Source organism: Heptranchias perlo, chromosome 5 (assembly GCF_035084215.1).
Source record: "Heptranchias perlo isolate sHepPer1 chromosome 5, sHepPer1.hap1, whole genome shotgun sequence".
Taxonomy (NCBI): Eukaryota; Metazoa; Chordata; class Chondrichthyes; order Hexanchiformes; family Hexanchidae; genus Heptranchias; species Heptranchias perlo.
This window is the reverse complement of record NC_090329.1, coordinates 93,273,539-93,301,302: the sequence shown is the minus strand read 5'-3', so window position 1 is coordinate 93,301,302 and position 27,764 is coordinate 93,273,539. Positions and strand designations below refer to the sequence as shown.

At 40.3% G+C, this 27,764-nt stretch overlaps 1 protein-coding gene across 1 annotated transcript in view; it reads left to right on the top strand.

The window, feature by feature from the left end:
- pex7 (peroxisomal biogenesis factor 7) overlaps positions 1-27,764 on the top strand; it is an 86,078-nt gene that overhangs the window by 48,807 nt on the left and 9,507 nt on the right. The window contains exons 6-8 of the mRNA XM_067983855.1: positions 3,117-3,223; positions 3,347-3,460; positions 6,708-6,763. Of these exons, the coding sequence (XP_067839956.1) occupies positions 3,117-3,223; positions 3,347-3,460; positions 6,708-6,763 (277 nt within the window). The remainder of the gene's footprint in view (positions 1-3,116; positions 3,224-3,346; positions 3,461-6,707; positions 6,764-27,764) is intronic.

The window sequence follows — 27,764 nt, the reverse complement described above, 5'->3', positions numbered from 1 at the left end:
CTGAAAATCTAGTTGTAATTTCAAGAGAGCCTCTGAGCAAGCGCAATTGCAGGAATCTCACGTCTAAGGCTCTATAAGCTAGGGGTGGGGCCATTATTATGGGCAGAGACGTTCAGGCGGAGGAATTGATAGGCTATTGCAAAAGATCAAGGCGATTGGAGCATATTGTGCTTAAGCACATAACTCGCCCAAAATTCCACAATCTTTTAGGCCGCATATTTGATGTACGCTGAGATTGCACGTGTATCCGTGCGCAAAAACGCTGGAAATTCCAGGACCATAATGTCAAAATGGTCAAATGCCATTAGACATGCTATTTCCACATGACTGTGTAAAGTGCACAGCATCATTTAGGATTGTGTGAAAGCGCTGTGCTGGTATGAGTGAGGCAGTGCACGGCCCATCTCAGTTCTTCGAAATGCGCAGGTGTTCAGGTTCTTGTAGGTCACAAGCAGAGTTGTTGGAGACTTGCATTGGCAGTGTAAAGCAGGCTTGGGCTCAAATCTGCAAGTCCCTTAATGAAGATGAAGCAACTGTGTCAGTTGTGTTCCATTGTCACTGCTCATTAAACATCCCAGCCATTTTCTAGTTAATTATATTGAATAAATTCCCAGACCTAAAGTTCCCGAAGGTGCTACAATTTGACGTTTTACATTCAATCAGTGTATAGTTAACCAAAACCCTACCGTTTCCATAATTTAGAAGACACATATCAATAGTTCATATAATGAAGGATTTTTTCCCCCCTTCAAGTAAGTTCTAAAATATAAGATGATATGTAAAAAAAAATTGTCGTTAATGAAAAGTAAAACCTTAAGGTAATCCTACATTACATGGGATACCAGGATCTGAGGCGATTTCACCTGAATGTACCGAAATAAAAATGAATTTTCCTACTCCCCAAATGCTGCAGCTGTTGCTCTGAACAAAGCCTATTCCAAGACCATTTTCTCACTCCGAGCATTTTCAGGAAGATGAGTTCTCTTAACCCTTTGAGGAAGATGCTGGTTTTATTGAAAATGTGCTATCAATACATTCCAATATCTGAATATCTTCACTGTGTGCTGCAAACAGACAACTTTCCTGGGCTCGCGACTTAATTGTGCTGTGCTTCTAAAGAACATTTTTGTACAAATTGTAAAGTCCTCAAAGGGTTAAAAACCATTCAACCTGAGGTTTTACAATTCAGAAAGCAACTGCTGATCTACAATTCTGTTGATGAGCATATGTTGTCTTAGTGCATATTAATTTTTTATGGATATCGTCCCGCCAAGCAAATGAGCCTAAAGTCGAGCTAAACCCAAGGTAAAATGTATGGAAGGTTATCCATACAACATCTTTTAATATTTGGTCATTAAGATGAATTGCTGATGGTTGGATAGAGTCAGTTCTATCTCCCCGCATGTAATGCGTTCTGCAACAGAAAGATAATCTAACTCATTACAAACATGCCAAGCAAATGAGCTTTTGTTGTTAGTGCAGATGAAAACCTTGAGATCATGGTTGTGTGTAGTACATACTCCAGTTGATAAATGTGTTTTCCCTACCAGAAAATGACCTACACTCTGCAGCTTCCCCATGAGAATTAAACACTCCGATGTGTCTCACTGAGAAGTCCCAATTAGGTTTATTAAATATCTAGTTCTTTTCCCCAGTCCATTTTAATCTGCAATAGAGTTAGTAAAATGTTGAGAGTTAGAAATTATGTATATTTAATGATGCAGCTTGATTCGTTGGTGGGGACAAGGAAGGGCATTCATAAATTATGTCTAACAATTCAAATTGAACAAAATATTTTGATAGCACATTTTCAAAAAAAGCCAGCATCTTTCCCAAATGGTTTGTGAGACTCGTCATCCAAATAATGCTCTGAGGCAGAAGTTTTTCTAGGAATAGGCTTTCCTCATAGCAACAATTGTAGTATTTGGGCAACGGGAAATGGGCTTTTTATTTCAGTGCATTCAGGTGAAATGCGATCAGATCCTGGCATCCACGTAATAAAGGATGACAATCCATTGTTATATAAGAACAAAGAGATGTACAAAGACCAGAATACAATGCAGCCCATCTGGCGAGGCCAAAAACGAATATCTCTCAATTACCCGTTCATTCAAATATCTATCTGACTCCCCATTAATTTCTTCTACTTTATTAGCCTCCACTTCCTCCAAGGCCATCCATTGCACACAGTCACCACTCTCTGCATAAAATAGTGACATCCATATGTTTGAACTTTCAGCAGAGTTATCGAATACTGATCAGGAGCAGTTAAAAGGCCATATTCTTTCCTCTCTAGCACTGGGATGCTGGAGCAAATTTGTACAACTGCTGTTTGATTGAGAGTGGCTAACTCATCACAGAAGATCTGGGATTTTCCTGGTCTTTATGGCTCAGTACCATGCCAATACAATGTGTTTGCTATTAAATCGTACCTAACAATGGATGTACTTTTCCCCAAGAATTACTCACCCAAGTGAATCTGTTCATCCTCATAGAATACACTTATTTTTTTACAGCTGCATTCCCCTTGCCCCCGCCAATGTTCTGATCGGCCTCAGAACAAGTGGGACTGATTCAGAATAACATTTTTAAAAATCATATTCTTTTTCAGGAGTTCAGACCATTGTTAGGTCTGGATTGGACTGGTGGGATCAACACGGGTCATTATGTTCGCCGGTACACCTCACCTTTCTCAACATGCTGGCTGCCATGACTACGCCAAGTCCAGTGTGAGCTCAGAAGCAAGAACTCTCATGACTTAGAATTACCTGTGTTCGCCCTACCCCTCACCACCCCACCCCCGGTTAGTCATTTGCCTTGTAAGGGATGTACGGAAGTTCCACCCCTCATATGGCAATCAGGAAACTCCCAGAATTGCTGGAGACCCCACATAACCAGTTCTTCTCTCTTTCCTTAGGGTTATGATGAGAGACCACTAGAACCCCCATGGAATTTTCCAGCCAACAAGTTTAGCATGGTTGATGAATCTGATGAGGAATGAGCATTGCTCAAACCCAGTCTGGTTGCACAGAGGCTGAGCTGTCTATTTTTGGGAAGCTGACTTGAATGGAAGAAAATAACAGAACAAATAAAGTGTATTATAAATATAATTTCAGGCGATAATACTCTACGAATCTGGGATCTAAAGTCAGGAGGAGCCAGAATAATCATTCCTGCTCATCAAGCAGAGATATTGACCTGTGACTGGAGTAAATACGATCAGGTTAGGATATGAAGTTCAATTAATTAAATACATCCGTTGTAATTTGGTTGTTGCTAATACTGTTATTGACAGCAAAAATGGAAAATTTGTCTAAAGAATGTAATTGCATTATATTTAACTCAGAACTTGCTTGTTACTGGAGCAGTTGACTGCACTTTAAGATACTGGGACCTAAGAAATATCCGACAGCCATTACATCACCTCACTGGCCATTCCTATGCTATACGAAGAGTCAAAGTAAGTGCATTTACTGTTTCTGCTTACTCTTAGTTGAGAACCATGGTAGCTTGTCACTGGTGGCTGATTGATTGAATTATTTTTTATGCGTTAGATAGTTTGAACTTGTGATTCAGTGTACAGTGTTCTGAGAAGTTTATCAGTTTAGGAGATTTAGCTTATTTGAACCCTACACTGGTGAAGTTATGAGTCACTTTTTCATTTCAGGACATTACCAATTCCAATTGTATAATGGTTAAGAAACTGACCATTTCATAGATTATTGGTTACTTAAGATTTTTAACTCTATTAAAAAAAAAATTGTACACATAAGCTTGAGGGATGTTAGCACTAGGAAATATTACACTGTATTACTTTGTGTAACCGGTGAGAAGTTCTGCCAATCCTTGATTGACGACATGGTTTTCAGCTTGCAGTTCCACTGGTGATTTCCTTACCTATTATGTGTTGTTGCTGCTTTATTATTATTCAACTTCTCTCTTGACTGCTTTGGTGATTCACTTCTCGTCACCTTGGACATTTCAAGTCTTTGACAGGGGCCAGGCACTTCTGAACAATATGCCATCATAAGGTTTCTACTAATGTTGTGCTTATGACAAGCCAGTTTCCTGTCAAATTGCTCTATTTTAGTTGTAGTTGATGACTCATTATCTGACTCTCTTCCCATTAATTCAGGTTCCCATCATTCTGCTCTCTCCCCTTACTCTGTTTCTTCATGTCAATGATTTTTCTACTCAATGTTGAACTCTGTTTCTGATGATCGCACTCAACAGCTTCCTTCAGATCGTGTGTCCCCTGTGAAAACAACCTTTATCTCTTTCGCAGTCACTAATTCAGGTTGAACCACTAAAGAGGCAATGAAAATCTTGGGGTAGAGTTTCCGTTTTGGGCGCAATCGGGATATTGAACCCAAAATGCGCTTGAAATTGCGCTGGTTAGGTTACAGTTCAAGTTTCTGATTAAAAAATCATTTGTATAATCACAAACATAAAATCTTCCATGAACCAGTGCAAATGGGCAGCGTAATAGAAGGTAATTGTTTCTTTCCTTTCCATTAAAAAGTATTCATTGATGTATTTAAAAGTGATAACCTGATCAGCTTTTATTAATAAAGCTGAAAATGGGTTTATCACAAAAAAATAAGCATTTTTAGTAAGTGTCCAGTCCTCCACCTGTGAGCAACCTAATTTAAAATCATTGAAAATGATTTTTTTAAAAAAAAACTATATTGAACCATTTACTACTTTCACTGGTATGCACTAGTCAGTTTCTTAGTAAATTAAATATTTTTTGATATGAAAAATCTTCAAAAACGTGCCTAATGGTGCCTGTGCGCCAAAAAAAAATGTGTATTTTGAAGAGCCTTCTCGAGCCAGCGCAATCGGTAGAAACTCGGTGTCGACCTGGGGGCGTAGTCAGTTTTGTGGGCTAGGCCTGATTTGGCTGAACTGATCTTGAACCAGCATAAAAGATCGCAGAAACTCGAACATGAATGGTTTTGGGCGTAACCCACTTATGTTTAAAATTCACAATCTTTTGCGCTGGTTTGCCCGATTTCGCCTGGATTGCACTGATATTACCGGTGTAAAGGAAACGCGGCCCCCTTATTTTTTTCAATTCTTGAAACACAGTTTCCCAATGACCCTCACTTGTCCAAAGAACAGCTGCCGCATTTTGCCTTTGATTGCTTCGTTCCTATTCCTTCTTGTACTATTAATAGTCTCATTTTCTCCTATGATCTCAGTTGGAATTCCTATATCTTCATTGTTAAAGCTGTTCCAAGAAGCCAGGTTTTCCTTTCATGCCATACACTTCTTTTCTCCTCTGCATCTCTTAACTCTCTAAAAAGCCCACGTCTGTCCGAGACTGGAACACTGCCTTCTAACCTGAGGTGTCTTCTAATGCCTATCTTGACCTTGGACGTAAGAAATAGGAGCAGGAGTAGGCCATACGGCCCCTCAAGCCTGTTCTGCCATTCAATCAGATCATGGCTAATCTTCAACCTCAACTCCACTTTCCTGGCTAATCCCCATATCCCTTGATTCCCCTAGAGTCCAAAAATCTATCTATCTCAGCCTTGAATATATTCAATGGCTTAGCATCCACAATCCTCTGGGGTAAAGAATTCCAAAGATTCACAACCCTCAGCATGAAGAAATTCCTCCTCATCTCAGACTTCAATGGCTGACCCCTTATCCTGCAATTATGCCCTCTAGTTCTAGACACTCTAGTCAGGAGAAACAATCTCTGGGTAAGTCTCAATGAGATCACCTCTCATTCTTCTAAACTCCAGAAAGTATAGGCCCATTCTACTCAATCTCTCCTTATAGGGCAACCCTCTCATCCCAGGAATTAATCTAGTTGAACCTTCGTTGCACCGCCTGCTGCATAGAACACAAGAAGCAGCTCTTTGGTTAGGTCATTTTTTCACCACCGGGCTCCAACCTCTCTCGCTCTTTCTCTTTCTCTCCCCTTTTTATCAAAGTTCTGTTAGTCATTGCTCCACGAAACTTACATTTCTTGTTCCTTCTAAGCTCTTTAATACTCCCTCCCACCCACTCTTCCTCTTCCTTGCATCCTCCCTTGTGTTCAAATCAAAACTCATTGCACCACCAGCTACTCTAACTCATTCTTTGAGGTCCTCAGAATTGTGGAAATCTTTTGCTCCCTCAACCTTCTCTCTTATAATCAACAGCTCTTCAAAATCAACACTTGGTGTCACCTAACTACTATTTGATTTACCTCTTTTTCAGTTTTAATGTGTTAACCCTGGATGGTGTCCTGAACTATGTTGACGGGTACATTCCTAGATAATGTACAGATCACTTCCACTTATAACTCAGTGTGTTATTAGTTTGATAGACACAGTGATGGACGTAGGATATGGTTTCAGAGGGAAAAATAGGTGGAGGTACAGTATCTCAAAGCATGAATGCATTTTTCGGAAAGTGATGAAGAAAATATGGCGCATTCTGGATAGCATTTTTGCCCGCCCCCGTGGCTTTACCAATTGTTAACCATAACCAATGTCTGAATTCCTTGAATAAAATGTAATGTCTATTTTTCTTACTATACACTTTAAAATCTTCAAAGCAAAAAGTACCTCAGAAGTTAATATATTTTGGATGTACCAAGCTAAAATACTGTATGATAAAATTGTATATATATTTTAAATATCCATACATAAAATACACTTTCAGAAATATAACATTTTGTAATAAGCTATTGCTACTATTTCTCTCTGCAGTTTTCCCCCTTTCATGCATCCGTATTGGCCTCCTGTTCATATGATTTCAGTGTCAGGTAAGTGGCATCATTTTTTTTCTTCACCAATTTTCTATCCCCTCCTCCTCAACTGAAGCCGTTGACATCTTGCTCGAGCACTGGGCATCATTTGGCACTCTGAGATTCTGATTACTTGATGAATATCTCTAGTTAAAATTAAATCCAGAAGAGCTTTACAAGAAATTGTTGAAAGCTAATGTTTTGGTCCTTTTCGACACTTTTTTTCTTTTATTAGGCCAAATTAAACAAATATTTAAAATTTCTCCTCATTTATCGACCATCCTATGTTCCTCCAGAATGAAAATGGTGATGTATTTCTGTGCGCTGTATCTTTCATAGTAACACGTCACAACATTGTATATTATTGTCACTATGTTTACAGGAACCTTAAGATTGCTGACTGCTGATTCTCACACAGGCAAAGTACTCAAACTGGACTGGGTTCTTTGGAAAGTATGGAAATCACAAGCTCTGGGATTATATACCATTTGGGCTAAAGATAAATATATTTAATCACATCGTGCCCTAAAGGAGATTTGCATTTCTCCCTTTCCAGTGTCCTTTTATGATATTATTTGAAGCGACACAAGTAGTTGTTTGAAATAGAAATATTTAGTGACAACTGTTCTTCCATACACCTTCTCCATGATAAATTTAAACTTGTTAGTTTTTGTGTGAAGATGGGGACTGTATAGTGCAATGGCTGCACGTGTCGTTTCACGACTTGATCCTGGTACAAATGCAGTTCAGACTAAATGAAGTCTTTTCTGTCTTCCAGTTTGGACGGTTTCAATTCTGATAGTTGATACAAATCATACGGATCACAAGTGCCCTCAATTCTTTACTAGTTGGTGCTAAATTGGCAGCTTTACTTGCTGATGCCACAAAGGAGAGTTGATGCTGGAAATGGAAATGTCTCACTGGTGCATTAGGGATAAAGATCTTTTATTGTGACTTAGGCAGACTGGAGAGAGTTTTATTCCATTACCTATGCTTGACCAGTGTTCAATATGCTGATTATGGGAGAAAAAGTGGAAAATGTTCCATTTATTCTCCAGCACTACTTTCCCTCACTTTAGCGAATGCAAAAAATTCTTTATAAGAGCTTCTAAGTGAGGAATGGACATGTTTTGAGTGTATCCCTCATTTTAGCCCCAATAAAGACAAGGCAGATCTCGCCAAGAAAGAGAGATTTACAATTCTATATGCCATATAATGTCTCACAAATGTTCCACAGCATTTCACAGACAGTCGATTTGTTTGAACTCCAGTCACTGTTGTTATGTATTCAAACGTGGCAGCCATTTTGTGCACAGCAAAATTTTACAAGCAGTAATGAGATGATTTTTTTTGATGGAGTTGATCGGGGGGAGCATTGCCTAGGCTCCTTGTTCATGCCAAGGGAATTTTAATGTCCATCTGAACCATCAGAAGATGTAAACAGTGGCACCTCCAACAATGCAGCAATCCTTCAAATACCTAGAAAAGTTCGTAAGAGAAGCAGCTTTTGTAGGTCATTTGTAAATAATCTTTTTTTTGCTTCAAACTTGTTTCAAGTAAAAAAAATAAGTACATAAAAGCCTAATCCATAGTGTGCTGTTGCAGGAATAAACAATTACATGGCTCTTTTTCGACCTGTATATGTCTTCATCCACCAGGGCTGAAGCTACTTGATAATTTTCTGCTTCTACAGGCTGCCAAATCCTGTATTCTGCTGTTGTGATTTATGTGCCTGAGTCTGTCTGCCAAATGTATTTTTTCTACTGATTCAGTTTAAATGGTTACAAGTGCTTCAGATCAGCAGTAACTCTGAACTTTAGTAATGGTGAAGCTACAAAGTACTTTTTTGTCACATATTTAAATACAATTTCACAAAGTTATAAACCATGAGTTAAAGTTTTAGGCAGATCAGAAAATAAAAGGGTTTCTTTGGAAAAGGAGGCATGAAACATGGGAACCAAATGAATGAATGTCCACCAGCAATGGTGTGAAATGATTTTGATGTAACTAATAGGAAACATAGGAACAGGAGTAGGCCATTCAGCTCCTGGAGCCTTTTCTAATAGATCATGGCTGATCTGCACCTCAACTCCATTTACCTGCCTTTCCTCCATATCCCTTGATACACTTACCTCACAAAAATCTGGTAATCTATGTCTATGAATCTTTGTAATGATCTGCACAACTTACTGCGCCTCCTTATTTAGCGTTATCTGTAACTTGGATATAAAACTCTCTATACCTTTATCCAATAACCTGCTCACTGATGCTCAGTTTTGGTTCCGCCAGGACCACTTAGCTCCAGATCTCATTACAGCCCTGGTCCAAGCATGGACAAAAGAGCTGAATTCCAGAGGTGAGGTGAGAGTGACTGCCCTTGACATCAAGGCAGCATTTGACCGAGTGTGGCACCAAGGAGCCCGAGTAAAATTGAAGTCAATGGGAATCGGGGGGAAAACTCTCCGGTGGCTGGAGTCATACCTAGCACAAAGGAAGATGGTAGTGGTTGTTGGAGGCCAATCATCTCAGCCCCAGGGCATTGCTGCAGGAGTTCCTCAGGGCAGTGTCCTAGGCCCAACCATCTTCAGCTGCTTCATCAATGACCTTCCCTCCATCATAAGGTCAGAAATGGGGACGTTCGCTGATGACTGCACAGTGTTCAGTTCCATTCGCAACCCCTCAAATAATGAAGTAGTCTGAGCCCGCATGCAGCAAGACCTGGACAACACCCAGGCTTGGGCTGATAAGTGGCAAGTAACATTTGCACCAGACAAGTGCCAGGCAATGACCATCTCCAACAAGAGAGTCTAACCACCTCCCCTTGACATTCAACGGCATTACCATCGCCGAATCCCCCACCATCAACATCCTGGGGGTCACCATTGACCAGAAACTTAACTGGACCAGCCATATAAATACTGTGGCTACGAGAGCAGGTCAGAGGCTGGGTATTCTGCGGCGAGTGACTCGCCTCCTGACTCCCCAAAGCCTTTCCACCATCTACAAGGCACAAGTCAGAAGTGTGAAGGAATACTCTCCACTTGCCAGGATGAGTGTAGCTCCAACAACACTCAAGAAGCTCAACACCATCCAGGACAAAGCAGCCCGCTTAATTGGCACCCCATTCACCACCCTAAACATTTACTCCCTTCACCGGCGCACACATTCAGTGTGTACCATCCACAGGATGCACTGCAGCAACTTGCCAAGGCTTCTTCGACAGCACCTCCCAAACCCGCGACCTCTTCCACCTAGAAGGACAAGAGCAGCAGGTACATGGGAACAACACCACCTGCACGTTCCCCTCCAAGTCACACACCATCCCGACTTGGAAATATATCGCCGTTCCTTCATCGTCGCTGGGTCAAATTCCTGGAACTCCCTTCCTAACAGCACTGTGGGAGAACCTTCACTACACGGACTGCAGCGGTTCAAGAAGACGGCTCACCACCACCTTCTCTAGGGCAATTAGGGATGGGCAGTAAATGCCGGCCTCGCCAGCGATGCCCACATCCCATGAACGAATAAAAAAAAAAGTCACTGATATGTATGGTGAAAAATTGAATCTCAGTGCAGATCCCAAGGGGACACCACTTTTCACATCAAAGTATGGTTCCTTTATCCCTACTTTTTGTCTCCTACCTCTCAACCAATTACCAACCCATGTCACAAGGTTACCTCCAATTCTGTGCAGTTTCATTTTTGCTAATCTCTTGTACGGAACCTTGTCAAATGCCTTCTGGAAGTCCACATAGTCAACATCCATGTTGACCATTCACTGAAAATACTAGTCAATACAAACTGTTTGATCAAATACTGTGATGCATCTTGAAAGCATTTGATTTGAAGTTGAAACAAGTTATTTTAATCCTGTATAAATCATTGGTTAGACCACATTTGAAACGCTGTGTATGATTTTGGGCTCCATACAAACTAATAATGTAGTGGAGAAACTTCAGAGAAGAGCAATAAGGATGATTCTGGAACTTGGGCTTTAAGTTATGAGACACATAGGTGAACACGTTTTCACTGGAGAATAGAAGATTGTGAGGAACGTAATTCAGGTCTTTAAAATGCTGAAAGGCACAATTAATGTGGATATGAAGAGGTGTCTTAACTTGGGCAATGATTGCAGAACTAGAGAATGCGAGTACAAAATTAATAAACTTCAAATGATTTGAGAGATTAGAAGAAATATTTTTTCCACAGATCAGTGTATATGTGGAACAGACTCGAAAGCAAAAATTCATTATGGCATGTCAATCAACTCCTTCAAAAGGAAGCTGATTAAAATTTATTCAGGAATGGAATTGAAGGCTATTTGGCTAAACAAGGGAAAACATTGTTGCTGTGAACAGATAGTTAGTGGACTTGAATTTTTTGTTTAACTACTCAGTTTGCAAAAGGGAAGTGATTTTTTAATCCTGTAGTGCTAGATGAATCAGCAGTTGTTTTCAGTTGATCAGAATTCAGTAGGGTGGCTTGTGAGATTAAATGGATTTTTAACGATTAGTGAGAAAATTAACTGAGGTTTGTCTAATTGTGGGGTTTCCCTTTGGTTGCCTTCCTTGAGGGGATGGAATTAAGTTGGTTCGGTACTTTCCAGAACAGGGCAAATTACATATGAACCATGAAGTGAGAGACTGTGATGAAACAAATTGGCACATCTAGTTCTACATTTGTGCTTTTTTATTTCTAGCCTGTAAATTAGAAACTTGTCAATGGAAGTAGTGCATGTGAATATTCCTGCTTCCAACAAACAAGTTGTTCAATTCTTTTTATGCAAAATAAATGTTTTAATATTTCCCCATGGACTCAATTATACAATACTAAGCCATGCAGATCAGTAAGACCCTCAGGCATGGCTGCTGATCTCAGCTGAGCCGGTGGTAGGCACGTGGCAGTTGGCCTTAGCTAATCAGTCTCCATGTGGATTGAAATCAGATTCCATGTGGATTGAAGTCAGACTCCATGTAGATTGAAATCAGAATCCATATGGGTTCCCCACCCCTCCCAAGGTGCCCTTTGTTCCAGACATCTTTTGGATATCCATTCTATGGTGTTAACTGTTTGTCAATCCTATCTAGCGTGTGGGGGAGAGACATGCCCTTATCTTTCTGTGTATTCGAATTGTTCAGATGCAAACATTTAAGATGTCTCATCCTGTATATGCCAATCACGAAGGTTACCTAATTAACTGAACAAATCTCCTGCAATTAACATAATAGGATTAGTCTGTGTCGGTGTCCTGAGTCATTGATTATGCCTTGGGATTTCTTGTTATCTGTTTCTGACAATTGGTCTTCAATATGTCTTGTTTCGCGCTTCTATTGCCTCAGCAATATTCCCAATCACTTTGCCTGATGGCCTGATGTCAGACTTATCATTTCCTGAGGAATGTTGGCTCCCTTTGTATTTATACAGACACAAACGCTTCCCACAGCATCGTTTTTAGCCAAGTGCCTGAAGTTTTGCAGGATGGGGTTCATAGAGTGTATTAGCAACTGTTTCTCAGACTTGTACTTCGGGGAACCAACCAGGGAACAGGCCATTTTGGATCTGATAAAGGGTAACGAAACAGAATTAATTAATGATCTCAAAATAAAGGATCCCTTGGGAAGCAGTGATCATAACATGATAGAATTTCCCATCCAGTTTGAGAGCGAGGATCTTGGGTCTGAAACAACTGTATTAAACTTAAATAAGGGCAATTATAAAAGAATGAGAGCAGAATTGGCTAAAGTGGACTGGGTAAACAGATTAGATGGTATGATAGTGGATAAGCAACAGCGAACATTTAAAAAGATATTTTATGACTCAACAAAAATATATCCCTGTGAGGAGGAAAGACTCCACAAAAAGGGTGATCCAATCATGGCTAACTAAGGAAGTCAAGGATGGTATAAAAGAAAAAACATACATGGCAGAGATTACTGGTAAGCCCGAAGATTGGGAAAACTTTAAAAACCAGCAAAAGATCACTAAAAGAATAATAAAGAGGGAGAAAATAAATTATGAGAGTAAACTAGCAAGAAATATAAAAGCTGACAGTTAAAGCTTCTCCAAGTATATAAAAAGGATGAGGGTAACTAAAGTAACATTGGTCCCTTAGCGGATGAGGCTGGGGAAATAATAATGGAAACAAGGAAATGGCAGAGGAATTGAACAGATATTTTGTATCTGTCTTCAGAGTAGAAGACAGAAATAACATAGCAATAAAATCGAGGGGCAAAGGGGAGGGAGGAAATAAAAACTATCACTAGAGAAAAAGTACTCGGAAACTAATGGGCCGAAAGGCTGACAAGTCCCCTGGATCTGATGGCTTGCATCCAAGGGTCTTAAAGGAAGTGGCTACAGAGATAGTGGATGCATTGGTTGTAATCTTCCAGAATTCACTAGATTCTGGAAAGGTCCCAGCGGATTGGAAAACCGCAAATGTAACGCCCCTATTCAAGAAAGGAGTGAGACAGAAAGCAGTTAACTATAGACCAGTTAGCCTAACATCTGCCATTGGGAAAATGCTAGAATCCATTATTAAGGAAGTAGTAGCAGGACATTTGGAGACTTATAATACAGTCAAGGAGAGTCAACATGGTTTTATGAAGGGGAAATCATGTCTGACAAATTTATTAGAGTTCTTTGAAGAAGTAACGGGCAGGGTGGATAAAGGGGAACCAATGGATGCAGTATATTTGGATTTCCAAAAGGCATTCGATAAGGTGCCACATAAAAGATTACTGCACAAAATAAGAGCTCGTGGTGTTGGGGGTAATATACTGGCATGGATAGAGGATTGGTTAACAGAAAACAGAGTCGGGATAAAAGGGTAATTTTCAAAATGGCAATCTGTAACTAGTGGGGTGCCGCAGGGATCAGTGCTGGGGCCTCAGCTATTTACAATATATATCAATGACTTGGATGAAGGAACATAGTGTCTTGTGGCCAAATTTGCTGATACAAAGGTAGGTGGAAAAGCAAGTTGCGATGAGGACACAAAGTGTCTGCAAAGGGATATTGACAGGTTAAGCGAATGGGCAAAAATTTGGCAGATGGAATATAATGTGGGAAAATGTGAAGTCATCCACTTTGGGAGGAAAAATAAAAAAGCAAAATATTATTTGAATGGAGAAATATTACAAAATGCTGCGGTACAGAGGGATCTGGGTGTCCTCGTACATGAAACACAAAGTCAACATTAAGGTGCAGCAGGTAATCCGGAAGGCAAACGGAATATTGGCCTTTATTTCTAGGGGGATGGAGTATAAAAGCAGGGAAGTCATGCTACAACTGTACAGGGTGCTGGTGAGACCACACCTGGAGTACTGCGTACAGTTCTAGTGCCCTTATTTGAGGAAGGATATACTTGCATTGGAGGTAGTTCAGAGAAGGTTCACTAGGTTGATTCCAGGTATGGAAGGGTTGTCTTATGAGGAAAGATTGAACAGGTTGGGTCTATACTCATTGGAGTTTAGAAGAATGAGAGGAGACCTTATTGAAACATACAAGATTCTGAGGGGACTCGATAGGGTAGATGCTGAGAGGATGTTACCCCTCGTGGGGGAATCTGAAACTAGGGGGCATAGTCTCAGAATAAGGGGTCGCCCGTTTAAGACGGAAATGAGGTGGAATTTCTTCTCCCAGAGGGTCGTGAATCTTTGGAATTCTTTACCCCAAAAAGCTGTGGAGGCTGAATCATTGAATACATTCAAGGCTGAGTTAGACAAATTTTTGATCAGCAAGGGAGTCAAAGGATATGGGGAAAGGGCGGGAAAGTGGAGTTGAGGTAAAAATCAGATCAGCCATGATCTCATTAATTGAGGGGCCGAACGGCCTACTCCTATCTCTTATTCACTCGAGTTTAGAAGAATGAGAGGGGATCTCATTGAAACATATAAAATTCTGACACGGCTAGACAGACTGGATGCAGGGAGGATCTTTCCCCTGGCTGGGGGGGTCCAGAACAAGGGGTCACCGTCTCAGGATACGGCCTAGGACATTTAGGACTGAGATGAGGAGAAATTTCTTCAATCAGAGGGTGTTGAGCCTGTGGAATTCTCTACCACAGAAAGCTGTGGAGGCCAAGTCACTGAATATATTTAAGATGGAGCTAGATAGATTTCTAGTCACACAAGGCATCATGGGGTATGGGGAGAGAGTGGGAATATGGTATTGAGATAGAGGATCAGCCATGATCATATTGAATGGCGGAGCAGGCTTGAAGGTCCAAATGGCCTACTCCTGATCCTATTTTCTATGTTTCTATGATCTTATTATGGAATACGAAAAGGTTAGGAAAGAAGTTTTAAAAAAAAACAATTAGGAAGGCAAAGAGAAACTACAAAATTAAATAATCAAGGAATATAAAAAGAAATAGTGAAATATTCTACGGACACATAAATAACACAAGAAAAATTAGGATAGGGATAGGGCTGCTAAGGGATACATACGATAAATTCCCCGGTAATGACAGAGAAATGGCAGGCATATTAAATAATTACTTTGCCTCAGTATTTACCGGGGAGGCTAACATGGTGGGCATGACATTAGAAGAAGAGGTCAAAAAAGATATAAAGGCATTTAAGATAGAAAAGGGAGAGGTAATTGATAAACTAATCAAACTTTGAGAGGATAAAACCCCTGGTCCAGATGCATTGCATCAGTGCGTATTAAAAGAAGTTAGGGAAGAGATTCCAGAGGCACAATTACATATATATAAAAATTCATTAGAAATGGGAATGGTACCAGAGGACTGGTGGACAGCTAATGTGATTCCTATATTTAAAAAGAGAGAGAGAACAAGTCCAGGGAACTATAGACCAGTTAGCTTAACATCGGTGGAAGGAAAGATAATGGAATCCTTACTCAAAAATGTTATAGAAAAACATCTAGAAACCAAAAATATGTTAAAGAATAGTCAGCACGGATTTCAAAAGGGAAGGTTATGCTTGACCAACCTTATTGAATTCTTTGAAGAAGTAACAGAAAATGTAGACAAGGGTAAAGCAGTAGATGTAATATATTTGAATTTTCAAAATGTTTCGATAAGGTACCGCATAGTAGACTCATGATTAGGGTCAGGGGACAAGTGGCAGAATGGATAGCAAGCTGGCTACAAAACTGAAAAGAGAGAGTTGGGGTTAAAGGTAGTTACTCAGACTGGCAAAACTTGGGAAGTGGTGTTCCACAAGGATCGGTGCTAGAACCACTGTTGTTCACCATTGACATAAATGATTGGGAATCGGAAGTACAATTAAAAAATTTGCGGACGACACCAAATTGGATGGTATAGTTAATACCGAGCGGCACTGCGACAAAATACAGGAAGACATTAATAAACTTGCAGAATGGGCGTGTAATTGGCAAATGAATTTAAATACAGGTAAGTGTGAGTTATTACATTTTGGCAGGAAGAATAAAGGGGGCCACATACTGCTTGGATAGAAACATAGAAAATAGGAGCAGGAGTAGGCCATTCGGCCCTTCAAGCCTGCTCCCCCATTCAGTATGATCATGGGTGATCCTCTATGTCAATACCATTTTCCCGCTCTCTCCCCATACCCCTTGATGCCTTTTGTGTCTAGAAATCTATCTGTCTCCTTCTTAAATATCTTCAGTGACTTGGTGTCCACAGCCTTCTGTGGTAGAGAATTCCACAGGTTCACCACCCTCTGAGTGAAGAAATTTCTCCTCATCTCAGTCCTAAATGTCCTACCCCATATTCTGATGCTGTGACCCCTCATTCCATACCCCACAATACGTTTCATTGAGACCCCTTCTCATTCTTCTAAACTCTAGTAGATACAGGCCTCGTCAACCCAATCTCTCCTCATATGACAGTTCTGCCATCCCAGGAATCAGTCTGGTGAACCTTTGCTGCATTCCGTCTATGGCAAGTATATCCTTAGGTAAGGAGACCAAAATTGCGCACACTGCTCCAGGTGTGGTCTCACCAAGGCCCTGTATAACTGTAGTAAGACATCCTTGCTCCTGTACTCAAATCCTCTTGCAATGAAGGCCAACATACCATTTGGATAATAAGAGTCCAAATGGAGTAGAGGAGCAAAGGGATCTGGGAGTACAGATACATAAATCACTAAAAGTAGCGACTCAGGTTAATAAGGCCATAAAAAAAGCAAACCAAGGACTGGGGTTCATTTCTAGAGGGATAGAATTGAAAAGCAGAGAAGTTATGTTAAACTTGTATGGAACCTTGGTTAGACCACACTTGGAGTACTGTAAACCATTCAGGTCTCCATATTATAAAAAGGATATAGAGGCACTGGAGAAGGTGCAAAAAAGATTTACCAGGATGATACCAGAACTGAGAGGTTATACCTATCAGGAAAGATTGAGCTCTTTTCTCTATATAAAAAAAAGACTGAGAGGTGACCTGATAGAGATCTTTAAGATTATGAAAGGGTTTGATAGGATAGACGTAGAGAAACATAGAAAACAGGAGCAAGAGTAGGCCATTTGGCCCTTCGGGCCTGCTCCGCCATTCAAAATGATCATGGCTGATCGTCTAACTCAGTACCCTGTTCCCGCTTTTTCCCCATATCCCTTGATCCCTTTAGCATTAAGAAATATATCTATCTCCTTCTTGAATACATCTAATGACTTGGCCTCCACTGCCTTCTGTGGTCGAGAATCCACAGGTTCACCACCCTGAGTGAAGAAATTTCTCCTCATCTTGGTTCTAAATGGCATACCCCGTATCCTGAGACCGTGACCCCTGGTTCTGGACTCCCCAGCCATCGGGAACATCCTCCCCGCATCTAGTCTGTCTAGTCTTGTTAGAATTTTATATGTTTCGATGAGATCACCTCTCATTCTTCTAAACCCTAGTGAATATAGGCCTAGTCGACTCAACCTCTCCTCATACGTCAGTCCTGCCATCCCAGGAATCAGTCTGATAAACCTTTGTTGCACTCCCTCCATGGCAAGGACATCCTTCCTCAGATAAGGAGACCAAAACTGCACACAATACTCCAGATGTGGTCTCACCAAGGCCCTGTATAACTGCAGTAAGACATCCCTGTTCCTGTACTCAAATCCTTATGCATTGAAGGCCAACATACCATTCGCCTTTCTAACTCTTTGCTGCACCTGAATACTCGCTTTCAGCGACTGGTGTACAAGGACACCCAGGTCTCGTTGCACCTCCCCTTTTCCCAATCTATCATCATTCAGATAATAATCCACCTTTCTGTTTTTACAACCAAAGTGGATAGCCTCACATTTATCCACGTTGTACTGCATCTGCCATGTTCTTGCCCACTCACCCAATTTGTTTCCACTTGTGGGGGAGACCAGAACTAGGGGCCATAAATATAAGATCGTCACTAATAAATCCAATAGGGAATTCAGGAGAAACCTCTTTACGCAGAGAGTGGTTAGAATGTGGACTCTACCACAAGGAGTAGTTGCGGCGACTAGCATAGATGCATTTAAGGGGAAGCTGGATAAACACATGAGGGAGAAGGGAATAGAAGGATATGCTGATGGGATTAGATGAACTCGGGAGGGAGGAGGCTCCTATGGAGCATAAACACCGGCACGGACCTGTTGGGCTGACTGTAATTGCCCTCCGAGAAGGTGGGCGAACAAATTAACTGGGGTTTCTGTTTTTAATGTTTTGAGTACGGATATGATCACGCTTGGATGCGATTCTGTCCATCGGCAAATAGCCTAGCAGCAGTGATTGTCGAGGGTTATACGTGAAGAGTGTACTGAAGGGTGGCCAACTCTCTCGCACTGTACTGCAGCACAATTCAGCATCTTCAAGAGAAAGCATTGTTGCCATGAACGGATGGTTAATGGACTTGAAATTTTTATTTAACTATTCAGTTTGCAAGAGGAAGTAATGTTTGGTTTATGCTTGTTTTATATCCTTTCTGGTTCCTTTTGCTGCATTTAACCTATGTAAATTTAATATTGTAATTTTGATTTGATTTATATAAAATTAACAGATTTTTATGACCAGTTATATTCCATTCATCCATCTTTCTGGAGTGGTTGGTCAACTCTTCAGCGCGGTGGCTAAAAGAAAACTGCTTCCAATCACTTTAAAATGTTGTAATTTTTAGCTGCTGTCTTAATTTCTGGTTTACAACACCAAATTTCCTTATCAGAACGTTTGTAAGTAGAGTTTTAACAGCGATTTATTATTATTAAATAAGAATCTCGATAGGCTAGCAAAGAGGGATCCTGCACCTTTTAAACAAAACAAGATTCTGTCAGTCGGTGACCAGTGCATATTTTGTCATGTCTAGTATGGCATGTGATGAAGAACTGTTCTGCTGAAGTACAAAATCTGAATATGTTGCCATTTAATCAGTCTTATGGGCTTACTTGTGATATACAACATTACTGCATTAATAAAAAAAAAAAATCCATTTTGGAAGCCATTAATAGTGACCCTGGGTATGCTGAACTCATACTGACTGATTACATTTTCCATGAATAGAACTTTCTTTAAAATACTTAAAATAAATTGTGTAGTTAGAGTGCTAACCATCATGTCATGATTCATTGTTCTTTGCTGAAGCTAATTAACATATACTGGCTTTATACCAGCCAAATTGATTATTTTGATAAATTAAGCTCTAAAATCAGAATCCATTGCACCAATTGATTACTTTGGATTTCTTTTAAAGGTTTTCAAGCCAAAATGCATTCTTTAGATGTGGTAAAGTTGTAATTACAGTATCTGACTTTTTTTCGAACTAGAAGATACAAGTGTATAAATACCGTATAGTATAATTTTTGGGAGCCGTGTACTCTTCAAATGGCATTAGCCCAGATTCCAATGTAATGAAAGCTCTTGCACTTGATAACCAGGCTGTGTTTGGTGCTTCTTTCGGCATCAAGGATAAAGTATCCTAAGTATTAGGTTAGGTAGTATTATGAGGAAAGACATGGCTGTGCTCAGTTGTGACATCTTTTATTTACATTTCCAATAAAACTGAAATTTGCAATATCTGTTTACTTTAATAATTCATTGTATGTGAAGCACTTTGGAACATTTCTGAGAGATCACAAAGATACGTACACATAAGAGACTATTCAGGCCATCCAGCCAGACATTTAATAGAAACCTACCGTGACGTATGCATCGTATTATAAAATATGCCTATTGTAGATTTTCACATGAATTCTCGCCAGGTTAGGACACTGGGATTCGTAAAATGAAAATCATGGCTGCTGTTTCTGATTTCCTTTCTTCTTTTTGCTTGAGAGCCTGTGGGCAAGAGCAAATGTACACTTTCGTCTGGTGACGTTACAATTAAAGGCACAGGAATTTTCTTTGGTCTGTGACATGTTTGATGGCTTGTTGACACATGAGGTATCATAAAGCGAGATGGCCTGCTGAGATGTAAAATTCAATGGGCTGTTTCTTGAGCCTGGAATAAAAAATTTCAGACAGCCAGGGAACTTGTTTTTCAATTCCCATCCACCCAAGGTGAAGGAAATAATTAGTATTGATTACTGAGCTGTTGGGAAAATTTTGGTTTTATACAAAGACTCTTGTCTGTTGTGTAACATAAGAACGTAAGAAATAGGAGCAGGAGTAGGCCATACGGCTCCTTGAGCCTGCTCCGCCATTCAGTAAGACCATGGCTGATCTTCGACCTCAACTCAACTTTCCCGCCCGATCCCCATATCCCTTTATTCCCTTAGAGTCCAAAAATCTATCTGTCTCAGTCTTGAATATACTCAACGACTGGGCATTCACAGCGCTCTGGGCTGTAGAATTCCAAATATTCATGACCATCTGAGTGAAGAAATTCCTTCTGATCTCACTCCTAAATATCTGACCCCTTATCCTGAGACTTTGTCTCCTACATCTAGACTCTCCAGCCAGGGGAAACATCCTCTCAGCTTCTACCCTGTCAAGCCCTCTTAGAATCTTATGTTTCAATGAGATCACTTCTCATTCTTCTAAACTCCAGAGAGTATAGGCCCAATCTAGTCAATCTTTCCTCAAAGGACAACCCTTTCATCCCAGGAATCAATGCAGTGAATCTTTGCTGCACCGCCTCTAAGGCAAGTATATTCTTCTTTTGGTAAGGAGACCAAAACTGCACATAGTACTCCAGGTATGGTCTCTGTACAAAGCCCTGTACAATTGCTGCAAGACGTCCTTACCCTTGTACTACAACCCCCTTGCAATAAAGGCCAATATACCATTTGCCTTCCTAATTGCTTGCTGTACCTGCATGTTAACTTTCTGTGTTTCGTTTACAAGGACACCTAAATCTCTCTCAACACCAACATTTAATAGTTTGTCACCATTTAAAAAATATTCTGTTTTTCTATTTTTCCTACCAAAGTGAATAACCTCACCTTTCCCAACATTATACTCTATCTCCCACCTTCTTGCCCACTCACTTAACCTGTGGATATCCCTTTGCAGACTCTTTGTGCCCTCCTCACAACTTACTTTCCCATCTACCTTTGTACCGTCAGCAAACTTGGATACATTACACTCGGCCCCTTCATCTAATTCATTAATATAGATTGTAAATAGCTGGTGCCCAAGCATCGATCCTTGTGGCACCCCACTAGTTACAGCCTGCCAACCTGAAAATGACCCATTTGTTCCTACTCTCTCTTTTCTGTCCGTTAACCAATCCTTTATCTGTGCTAATATATTATGCCCAACACCATGAACCCTTGTCTTGTGTAACCACCTTTTATGTGGCACCTTATCGAATGCCTTTTGAAAATCTAAATGTACTATATCCACTGTTTTCCCCCTTATCTGCCCTGCTAGCTACACCCTCAAAAAACTCAAAGATTTGTCAAACACGATTTCCCTTTCATAAAACTGTGCTGACTGTGCGTAATCATATTATGATTTTCTAAGTGAACTGTTACCACTTCCTTAATAATGGATTCCAGCATTTTTCTGACAACTGATGTCAGGCTAACTGGCCTGTAGTTCCCTGTTTTCTCTCTCCCTCCTTTCTTGAATAGCAGTGTTACGTTTGCCACCTTCCAATCCACTGGGACCGCTCTAGAATCTAGGAAATTTTGGAAGATCACAACCAATGCATCCACTATCTCTTTAGCCACCTCTTTTAGAACCGTAGAATGTAGGCCATCAGGTCCAGGGAATTTGTCGGCTTTTAACCCCATTAATTTCTCTAGTAATTTTTCGTTACTAACATTAATTACTTTTAGTTCCTCACACTCATTAGACCCTTTGTTCCCTGCTATTACTGTTGTGCTTTTTGTGTTTTCTACTGTGAAGACAGATACAAAATATTTGTTTAACATCTGTCATTTCCTTATTCCCCATTATAATTTCTCCTGCTGAGCCTCTAAGGGACTCACATTTACTCTCGCTGCTCTCTTCCTTTTTACATACATGTCAAAGCTCTTACAATCTATTTTTATATTTCTTGCTAGTTCATTCTCATATTTCATTTTCTCCCTTTTTATCAATTTTTTGGTCATCCTATGCTGGTTTCTAAAACTCTCCCAATCCTCAGACTTACTTCTTTTCTTGGCAACATTATAAGCCTCTTTTAATCTAATACTATCCTTAAATTCTTTGGTTAGCCATGGATGGATCACTTTTCCTGTGGAGTTTTTATTTCTCAATGGAATGTATGTTTGTTAACTATTTTGAAATATTTCTTTAAATGTTTGCCTTTGCTTCATACCTTTTAATCTAATTTCCCAATCTACCTTAGCCAACTCGGCCCTCATACCTATGTAATTGGCTTTATTTAAGTTTAAGACTCTAGTTTCAGATTTAAGTATGTCACTCTCGAACTCAATGTGAAATTCTATCATATTGTGATCACTCTTCCCCAGAGGATCCTTTACTATGAGATTACTAATTAACCCTGTCTCATTACTCAAGACAAGATCTAAAATAGCCTGTTCCTTGGTTCGTTCCTCAACGTATTGTTCTAGGAAAATGTCTCGAATACATTCTAAGAACTCGTCCTCCAAACTACCCTTTGCCAATTTGATTTGTCCAGCCTATATGAAGATTTGGATCTCGTTTTATTTTTGAAACATTAGAAGTTGCCTGAATCAGATATAATTACTGCAGCTCTTGGTTATATTTTTGAATTCACTTAGCCGAATCAGAGTTACGTCACCATGGTGAGGTGGAAATCCATGGAGCTAAAGCACCCATTTGACATTAGCCTAAGATCCAGTTAAAGAACTTTGATAAAGGATTATAAAAATCTCAATACTTTTTTATTTTGGTTTGAGACAATGGTTTAAGTATCAGTGAGAGTTAAGTACTGTATGCTATTTTATCTGTGGATTTATTTTCCTTCTGTACAATTATATATCTTAGAATAAATGCAATATTTCCCATCTTTGAATGGTCAGGCGAGTACAATGGACATCCTGTGCATCTTTCCAGTATGTAACTCAACATAACAGTAATTGTTAGCCCTGTGGCACGCTAACCCATTCACTGTACATAAGAGATTTATATGTTTCATAAACTATCTTATTCCTGTGAACATAAATGGAGTGTTTTGGGAAAAGCAGCAATGGTAACACCTTCCATTCCCCCGCCACGGACCCTCCCCCTCCCCCCCGTCACAGCATTTAACTGATGCTCCAGAGTGTAACCCCCACCCTATCAGAAGACCATTCCAGTTATTCATTGTTCTTTGCGTGAAGAAATGTTTCATAACATCAGTTTTGACTTGCCTTTTACTGGCTTGTACTTATGTACCCTTGAAATGGTGCTCAGGATTAACCTTTTATATGACTACTATCTCTTATATGTCTATACAGACCCCTTATGATAATATATGCTATATAAATGCCCTTTCTTTCACACATCATTACAAAAATGGTGGTGTAGCTCTGGAGTTGGGTCCCAGAGTCCAGGATGCACTAAAAACCAAGTGGTATGAAACAGTCGTCTTTGCGATGTGAAGCCACATTTGAAAAGTGTTTAGGTGGTCTTCCTGGGACCTTCCTGCAGACTAAAAAGACTTGTTGAAAAGTCCTTTTAATATTATTCAAAAGCAGATGTTCCAGCCTGTGCGCTCCTAATACTTAAAAAATAATAACCACTGGCAGAAATGGAGCATGCATGTGGAGAGGAGCACAGATCTGTACCAATGCGCAGAGTGGGAATTGCCTGTAATATACGTGTTGTAGGTTGTGCTTTGCGTGCTGCTGCTACCAATCTTGCATTGGTATTGCAGTATAACTTTAGCCTCAGTGGTCTGATTAAATCTGCATTATCTGTGCCCTAAATCTTTTTTACAGTGGAAATAGGTTCAGGCTTAAGGGGATGAACGGCCTATTCCTGTTCTTATGTTCCAGGTCTTCGAATCTGTCCTCAATTTGGAGTCTTCATCCCAGAAACACCCTGGTCATTTTTATTTATGAGCCCATCTTCAATTATCTGTGCCAGTTTAAATGCAGTGTGTTAATTGTATCAGTGAGATTTTTATCAATTAGTGTTAATTGTATTCAGGTGGTGCATATCAAATGGGATCTCTTGTATCCATTTATGAGAGCGCTGATCTAGGGTGTGGTGTGTGTAATGTGGAGTTCTGTGAATAAAGGCTTGGAAGCAACTGAAGACTAGGCTCTAGGTTATTCTATCTTTCACCACCTGGCTATCCAATTTATTACAGTGTACTCAAAATTGTGCACAATATTCAACATGTTATCTCACCAATGTCACTGATTCTGATCGCATTTAATGTTTATATCAGGGCACAACAGGAGGAAGCAGCTCCAGCATCTGGGCCCTCATACTGACACGCCCCCTCCTCCCAACCTCCTCCCCCTCTCCCCCCACAAAGTAAAGAGGAAGGATATTAGAGAACCTACCATAAGTATGATCTTCATTCTTTAGAAGAAGTTCAAACTAAGTGTTCTATATTTTTAAAAAAAGCTCCATTCACATCAGTATTTTTTTTTGTGTATTCTCTATAATGAAGATTCCCCCCAGGGTTATTGTCAAGTTAGCAAACTGTATGGCGGCTCTGCAAGAGATAATATGGGGGAGTTTTTCTTATCTTTCTTAACCTTAAAAACCCATCCTACACAAAATGCTTTCTCCAATCCTCACAAACATTAATGAAGCATCAGTGTATTTCAGCAGAATTAATTTTCATCCAAAGAGATAGATATTCTTTTCAGTGCTCTCTTGGTTACTCAGAAATGTAAACATGTTGCATTGAAGACAATGAATGCAAAATAATTTAGTTACCAGTTCAGTCGTCAATCAATTCAGTAGCATAATAGCCTGATGCTGGAAATGTTTTGTTCAACATTTACAAACAAATCGTTTTCGATTTGAATATAACGACATAGTTAAACTGCAGAATTTGATGTATGCGGATATGATGTTTTAATTGTGATCAAAGTTGAAAATGCACTGAATTTGAGAGTCAAACCTTCACTATTGCAAGACATGGAAAGAGTATTGTTGCTATAGTGTGTCTTTGATGATGGTAAGTCCTGAAATTATCAGGGATAAAAATACATGCAGGAAAAGTCAACTTGGTTTGTTAGCTCACATTGTTCCTGTTCAATTAAACAGCAAACATTGTGTCATACTTTACTAAGTATGTGTTTTTTCATCCTTCATGGCCAACTCATTGGTCTCTTTTTATCCCAAGTATTCATTTACAACTGGTTAAATCATATTTGGTAATGATTAGGATGAACAAGCAGACTAAATATTTGCTATTATGATTACTGAGAACGTTGTGCTTTTATTTGTTAAAACAAAGTCCAAAGCAGCAAATATTTAAAAACCAGAATTACCCTTCACCTTCCCAGGGTTTTCATATATCATGGTTTTAGTACCAATGCTAACACGCCAAACGAGAGATTAGCAGCATGCCCTTCAAATTTTTGTTACAATACCATATATGATTTCCTTCTACACCTATTAATATTATAACGTCTTGCATGTATTGCATGCCATGATTTAAATGTACCTGTAGCACAAAATCTGTCACGCTTTTCTGATTGGCTCAAATTTTCCAAAAACCAATCAAAAAATATTTGTATTTCCATATCTGGAACATTTACCCCACCCCCTTCCCTACACACATCTAACATTTACCATTTTCTTTGACTCTGGGGTGTCCTGGGCTTTTTTTTGTACTGGGTGGGGTTTTGACACAACAGTTATGGGAATTAAGTAGTTTGGCAGCACAGCAGTGGGAGTCCTGATAGCTTTCAGCACTGGGGGAAACGGTCCTCAGCTTTGGATGCACTGAAGCGGGTCCTGAAGGTAGGTAGCACTGTAGAGAGCGCATCTGGGGTTTGGTAAAACTGGGTGGGGAAGCCCTGGGGTCTAGCTGCCCTTGGTGTGGGATGGTATGGGTGTGGCAATACTGAAGGGGGAAATATAAAGATTCTGCTTTCTGTGTCTGTCTTTTCTTCTCTTTTTCACTTTATTTCTGCCTCTCTAACAACAGTGGCTACAATTCAGAAGTAGATCTTTGGTTGTGAAACACTTTGGAACATCCTGAGGACATGAAGGATGTTACATAAATGCAAGTTTGTTCATTCTTTTTTCTGTTTTTTCTGTTTCTCGCTCTGTTTCTGGAAGTATCCATCACCAAGACCAGTTATTTTGACCTCCACAGCGTTGTCCACTGCTGTCCCTACCTCAGCTTCTCCGCAAATTAAACCTAATTCACACATTTGTTACATCTAGACTCAATTATTCCAACGTCCTCCTTGGCAGTCTCCTGTCCTCCACCCTCCATAAACTCCAATAAATGCAAGTAGTTGTTCTTTTTAAAATTCGTTCATTTATTGCCCTTGAAAAGGTGGTGGTGAGCCGCCGCCTTGAACCGCTGCAGTCCGTGTGGTGACTGTTCTCCCACAGCTGTTAAGTAGGGAGTTCCAGGATTTTGACCCAGCGACGATGAAGAAACTGCGATATATTTTCAAGTCGGGATGGTGTGTGACTTGGAGGGGAACATGTAGGTGGTGGTGTTCCCATGTCCTTCTAGGTGGTAGAGTTTGTGGGTTTGGGAGGTGCTGTCAAAGAAGCCTTGACAAGTTGCTGCAGTGCATCCTGTGGATGGTACACACTGCAGTCACGGTGCGCCGGTGGTGAAGGGAGTGAATGTTTAAGGTGGTGGATGGGGTGCCAATCAAGCGGGTTGCTTTGTCCTGGATGGTGTTGAGCTTTTTGAGTGTTGTTGGAGCTGCACTCATCCAGGCAAATGGAGAGTATTTCATCGCACTCCTGACTTGTGCCTTGTAGATGGTGGAAAGGCTTTGGGGAGTCAGGAGGTGAGTCACTCGCTGCAGAATATCCAGCCTCTGACCTGCTCTTGTAGCCACAGTATTTATGTGGCTGGTCCAGTTAAGTTTCTGGTCAATGGTGACCCCCAGGATGTTGATGGTGGGGGATTCGGCGATGGTAATGCCGTTGAATGTCATGGGGAGGTGGTTAGACTCTCTTGTTGGAGATGGTCATTGCCTGGCACTTGTCTGGCACGAATGTTACTTGCCACTTATCAGCCCAAGCCTGGATGTTGTCCAGGTTTTGCTGCGTGTGGGCACAGACTGCTTCATTCTCTGAGGTTTTGCGAATGGAGTTATTACTAGCCTACATGTCAAAACAAATTTTGCTGACATTGCACAGTCAACGGTGAAGCCAGTTCTGTACAATGAGGTGAAGTTTTGGTCATTATAACCTCAAAACAGATAATAGACATGTTGGAAAAGATTCAGAGCAGTGTGACCAAGATGATTGCAGGCTTAGGGGACTAAATTATTGAAGCAGACTTCCAAGTGACTAAACGTGTCTTCACTGGAGAGAAGAGTGAAGGGAGATCATCATAATAAACAAGCTGTATATCTTGGACCATGAGTACAGGGCTGCAGGCCACAAGTACAAAATTCATAGGCCTCTATCAAGGTTACAGATTAGAAATAACCTTTTTCACAGGGTAGCCAATACTTGGAACAAAGTTCCAGAGAAGGTAGTTGATTCAGGATCAAAGGACACCTTTAAAAAGGAGCTAGCTCAATACCTGCTGAG